Below are 6,471 nucleotides of genomic sequence, written 5' to 3' on the forward strand. Positions count from 1 at the left end.
AAATGCAACAAAATAAAACAAAATAAAATGGAGAAAAATTGCAAAGACTTGCTCATTTAATTATTGCGCTTTATATTTTAGTTGATAAGTTCATGTGAGTTCTTTAAAAAATTGAAAAAATGGTAAAGGGTAACAAGGCAGCATACTGTGCAGAGAAGTTTAAAATATTGTACATTTAGTATAAAGTAGTTTTTAAAAATAAGAATATACCATGAACAGTTAATATGTACGCGCAAGAAAGGACTGCATGCTGAAAACTACATGTACTTACATATTTACTCATAATCTCAAACATTTTACACAAATATTTAAACATGTATGTAACATACGGGAGGAACTGCGCGTAAAAAAAAAGAATTAAAATTATACTTAAAAAGAAATGAACTTGCGCTAACTCCCTCCTTTCATTTTTAGAAGGGCATACACTTGTAACTTTTACACAGGAAAGTAAATCAAATTAAATCAGATAAAGCTACATAGAATCAAATGCAAACATATCCAACTAGATCAAATAAATTAAACTTATTTAAACTTAATCAAACTTAATCGAAATACATGGACAAGCTCCAAAATGGAATTCAGTTCCGAATTGTAAATTTTAAGTGAACAAGGAAATGGGAAAAGTTTGTGTGCACAGTTAAGTAATATACGTTTGAATTTAAAAAAATAAATGGCAAATTCTTGCCTTTTCATTTTCCCCCAACGTTGAGGCGTCATGTATTTACGCAAATGTACAAAAATGAATTGCACATAATATATGTATATATATATAATATATATATATATATATATATATATATATATGCATATATGGTTATATGCATGTAATTACATACGTATTCATATACCTAATATGTAGAAATGGTAAATTACGTCCAAACGCTCGTGTCCCTCGAATTCATGCGTATTTGCCCATCCAGGCAATATGTGCAATTTGATTGCATGATAAGATAATTATAAGAGTATGGCTAAAAGGAAATTTTTTTTTTTTTTTTTTTTTTTTTTTTTTTTTTTTTTCTTCTTCTTCTTCCTCCTCTATCCGTCGAAAAAGGATATTATGTCACAGTGGAGCTTCATCTCAGCGTCGAGCCTAATATGTTCCAATTTATTCGCAATAATATCAAAAAGAGGTCTTTTTGTAAAATCATACTGTAGCATGCTTCTTAACAAATCAGATAATTCACTTGGTATATCATTCGGAATAGGCAAAAATAACTCACCTGCAGATATTTTACAAAAAGTTTCAGAGGCAGATAACCCATCATAAGCAATTTTTTTTGTTAAGGCTTCCCATAAACTAACAGCAAATGACCATACATCTGATTCTTTGAAAAACCCTTCTCCTTTCAAAACTTCTGGGGCAGCATAAAAAATATTTCCATACATAGCATAAGCAGTTGGACTATCATTTATAGAAAAATACGTAGATAAACCAAAATCAGATATAATAGCATTTTGGTTTTCATCTAATAATATATTTGATAACTTCAAGTCTCTATGAAAGAATTGATTAGAATGCACATTATACATTCCTTCTGCTACTTGTTGAAATATTTTAACAATTTTTGGTCTTGATAAACATTTTGTATAAATGGAACTTTTTTTTTTTTCATCCCTGTATATATATTTTTCTAAACTACCACCAGGACAATATTGTAATATTAATGATTCCTCCCCTTCTCTTAAGCTACACACACCTATTAACTTTATAACATTAGTACATGCACGTAAAGAATACAAAATTTTAGCTTCGTAATTTCGATATTTCACTGGTGTTGGGAAATAACGAAATATTTCCAGGTTCGCCATTTTTTTGATTTTCTTATTTCTTTGTAAAGTGTATGACGAATTCTCTGTTAACTCGGCATCCCGTCTAGCTTTCCCCTCCACAACGGATAGTTGATCCTCTTCTATTCGTGCGTCTTCCACATGCTCCTCCTCCATATGTTCCTCCACCTCCTCTTCTTCTTCTTCAGCTCGCTTGTTCCTCAATTCAGCCTTTACTAGACTCAAATTTTGACTAATTTTCGGGAAAATGTACTTATGACTTGACCTAGGTGTAGATATATAACTCTCACAGTAGCTCTCTTCACTTATATCCTTCGGATTGTATAAAAACAATTTACAAGCAACATATATGCCCTTATATTTTGCCCTAAACACTTGAGCATAACTTCCACCTCCTATTTTATTTAAAATAATTATATCACTATTACATATGTTTCTAATATTATTAAAAGAGAATTTTTGTCCTGTATTAAAATTTAAAGATAACGGATCTGCACTATCTATAGAATTTACTAAAAAACGAAAAACAGATAAAACAAATTTTCTAACATATGTATTATTTATATTTAATTTTTTTAATTCCTTATCTGTTAATTTTAATATATGATAACCTCTAACTTTGTTTATCTTAAATAAATAGGCCTCTTTTTTTAAACCAATCATTTTTAGAAAATTATATAACATATTAACAGACCACTTATTATAATCAGAGGCTCTCAACTTTACATCTTCATTAATCATATCAAACTTATCATCATTTGATGTTAAATAATCATCAATAAATAGAAAACAATTTTTCTGTCTATCATCATGTGTTTCTGGAAAGGTTGCACCTCTTAATCTTTTTCTAATTAGAGTTTTATCAAAATGGTAAAAATTTATTTCTTCTTTTTTTTCACCTCGTATATTATTGTCCACTGCGATTCCCTTTCCTGAACACCCAATGCTCTTTTGTTCATCACACGTATGTTTACTCTCTTCACTATAGTCCTTTTCTTTACTGCTTTTGTTATCATGTTTATACCCATCCGTAGTACCACTATTCACTGCCTTTTCATTGCCATGGGAAGAATATCTCCCATTTACTTTGTCCATATCAGTTTTATTCTTGTTGTGGCTTCCAACCTCCTCATAGTTGCCGCCATCATCTTTTCCCTTTTTTATGGCCTCCCTCCATTTATTTCCCCAGTCGTAATTTTCCCGATTTTCCATAAATTTTTCAAAAGTTGTAATTTCATTATTTTTAATTACAAAACTGTCATTATTAATATTTTTACAAATTAAGTTTTTATATTCATCCGTAATTATTATATTCAGTTTATTTTGCTTATCTTCCACATTCTCACAGTCCGCTTTTAAGCCCCTGTGCCACTCAGTACTATTTTTCTTTGTGCAACTCTGTTCTAAACTGCATTCACTTCTGTATTCATTTATTCCCCCCCCTTTTTTTCCAGATGCTTCCCCCTTCAATCCATTCATCAATTCAAAGCTGTTCACTTCTTCCTCCTCTTCCTCCTCCCCGCACATGCCTTCCCCTTCTTCGACTGTTTCCATCGCATCTTCTCCCTCCACTACTTTGAATCCGTTCACTACTTCTTCCCCTTCCGTTCCTTCTCCCTCTTCTTCTACCGTTTCCATCGCATCTCCTCCTTCTTCTATCTGTATGTCATTCGAATTGCATGTTAATCCCTTTCCACCTTCGGTTAAGATGTACAAAGGATTATCCATGTGATTCGTTGAGCTCTCCTTCGTTTCACTTGTTTCGTTGTGTAAGTCGCTCAGGTTGCTAAGCAGTTTACCTTTATTATATTCTTGGCTATTACAGCGGCTGCCATTACAGCGGCTGCTATTACAATGGCTACTATTACAATGGCTGCTATCGTAACCGCTATTATTGTTACTACTACAACTACTATTAGTATTACCCTTACTGTTTACACTTATATTAATACAATTTGCTATTTTCTGCTGCACAACGTGCTTCTGCTTGTCAATCCTTCTTAAGGGGTTGGCACCTGAGCGACAACCCACCTGCCCACCTAAACCATTTTTACCCTCTTCATTGTTATCAGACGATATTGTTTCATCATCCGTGTCAAAGGAAGTAACAATAATATTCATTGGGCTTAGGAAGTGAGTTGTCCTATGCTCTTTTTTCCTTCTTCCTGTTGAGGATGATGATTTCACATTTTTTCCAAATCCATTTCTGTTAAAAAATAAATCATTATTTTTAATAAAGGACATCATAGGTGGTTTTAAATAATTAACAGAGCGTGCTGGAATTGTTTTATGTTTACTCTTTTGTCTGATATAACTAGAGAACATATTTACATTTCTCATATTTACATTTCTCATATTTACATTTCTCATATTTACATTTCTCATGTTTACATTTTTCATGTTAACATTTTTCATGTTTAAACTTCTCGTGTTTACATCTCTCACGTTTACATTTCTCATCTTTTCTATATCCTCTATTTTATTTGATTGAAACGTACTATTTTTAAAATTATTAAAAATATTATTTAATAGTAAACTTTCCTTTATAGATTTATTATCCAAAGAAGTGGATGGAACTTGAGGTCTAAAATCATAACATGAAGACGAATTACTACTATTTGTAAGCCGTTCCGATGTGCATAAATTTAGTTCAGTTTTATACGTTTTGTTACATATTGAATTAAAACTTCCATAATTATTAACAATAGTATTATTACCCATTGTGTATACACTATTACTTGGACTTTTATCTAAATCTTGATCTATTCTTACTGTATTCAGATTTTCACATTTATTCTGAATAATAAAATTATCATTATCACTCATTATAATAACTGACTTAATACTTAATGGGCTTCTATATCCTATTTCTGTTGAATATTCATTGTATTTAATAAAGTAACCAATAGCATTGTTCATTTTATACTCTCCTTCAAAAATTACTCTATCATTATATATGAGCATACCCCACCCATTTCGAACATTATTAACAGTTTCCCCTATATAATAATATTTTTTATTTTTTTCCTTTTCGGATATATTTAAAGAAGTACTAGAAACTGACGAATACGTATCGACTACTTTAAGCCGTTCTGATGAATAGTTTTTTATCACTTTGTATCTGTTCTTTTCAATACAACTTAGATTACTATCACTGTAAAATATTTCGTTCGACTGATTCATTATTTTATCTTCCACATGGTTTCTTCCCAAGCTATCTTCTTCTTCACATCGTTTATTAGAGCAGCTTTCTTCTAACCGTTCGGACTTCCAATGATGGGATGTATCCTTCTTCTCCTTTTGCTGCTTCCCCGCACTCTTCACATAGCCGTTTCTACCAAAGCTATCACTATTGACCGAATTTCCACTGTTACTATCCTCTTGACGCAAAAAGGACGAATTGAATCTATTCACTTCCTTATCATTACACAAATTTTTATTCTTAATATAATCATCATAGTCATAATATATATTTGATATCCTATTACCTGTGTATGTATGATATAAAAATTCAGGATTTTCGTTTTCGATTAATTCTATATCTATTCCCCCAGTATCATAAACAATTAAACTTTTTACATTTTTTCTTAAAAAAACATCTGATATTATATCACTATTTACTAGTTTTGTTCCACTTACCTTGCTTTTTCTTCCTATGCTTTCTTCTATCATTTTTGTTCCATGGCATTTTGAGTTTGTCACATGGAACTCTCTTTCTGTTGATCGTTTTGCTCCATTCTTAAACTTTTCCTCGTATAATACTCCTTCTAAATGATCGCAGCAATTCTTTATTCTACTAATCTGCTTTTCATGTAGTCCTTCCCCTTCGCTAAGCGCCTCCTTCTCTTCTGTTTCTTTCCCACTGCATTGATTTTTCCTTGTCCTGTTTATGGCCACTGCTTTGTGTCTGCTCCTACTGTTATTACAAATTCCCCTTCTTTCCTTTGAATCACTCAGTCTACGATTAGACCGGGGAACATTCTCTTCGGAAATACTTTTCGCAGATAAGAATTTACCTGTGCGTTCCCCCCTTTCCATTTTTACTTCATTTGATATTTTTTTATGAACAAAATCTTGTTTGAAAATTTGGATATTTTTTTTACCCTCTTTTGAAATACTACTATAGGTGGCATTTTTTTCAAACATTGCTTCGTCATTTAGCATTTTACCATTTAGCATTTTACCATTTAGCATTTTACCATTTAGCATTTTACCATTTAGCATTTTACCATTTAGCATTTTGCCATTTAGAATTTCGTTATTTTCCCTCTCATCATTTTCCCTCTCATCATTTTCCATCTCATCATTTTCCCTCTCATCATTTTCCCTCTCATCATTTTCCCTCTCATCATTTTCCATCTCATCATTTTCCCTCTCATCATTTTCCCTCTCATCATCCGTTTTATTATATGTTATATTTTTGGATATATTACTCAATAATTTTTGAAAAAATGAGGAATAAAATTGTGTATTCTCATTTTCACAAATTTTTTTTGGTGGCTCTGTTTTAAATCTTCTACTACTTCGTACATAATTTTTTTTTAAATTTGTGTCGTTATAATTATTCTCATTAAAATTGTTATTCAAATTTAACCGCTCGTCCAAATTTCTTAAGTTATCATAAAATAACTTGTCGGAATTACAAAATAGCTTCCTTGACACACCTGAGCTCAATTCGTTCAT

General features: G+C 31.3%; 1 protein-coding gene across 1 annotated transcript; it reads right to left on the minus strand.

Moving 5' to 3' along the window:
• Positions 1-1,035: 1,035 nt before the first annotated feature.
• Positions 1,036-6,471, minus strand: MKS88_004095 (tyrosine kinase-like protein; the record flags this gene model as incomplete). Its single annotated transcript, XM_067217243.1, has 1 exon — positions 1,036-6,471. The coding sequence occupies one exon, from the start codon at positions 6,469-6,471 to the stop codon at positions 1,036-1,038; it is 5,436 nt and encodes a 1,811-aa protein (XP_067071691.1).

This window comes from Plasmodium brasilianum, chromosome 12 (assembly GCF_023973825.1).
Source record: "Plasmodium brasilianum strain Bolivian I chromosome 12, whole genome shotgun sequence".
NCBI lineage: Eukaryota > Apicomplexa > Aconoidasida > Haemosporida > Plasmodiidae > Plasmodium > Plasmodium brasilianum.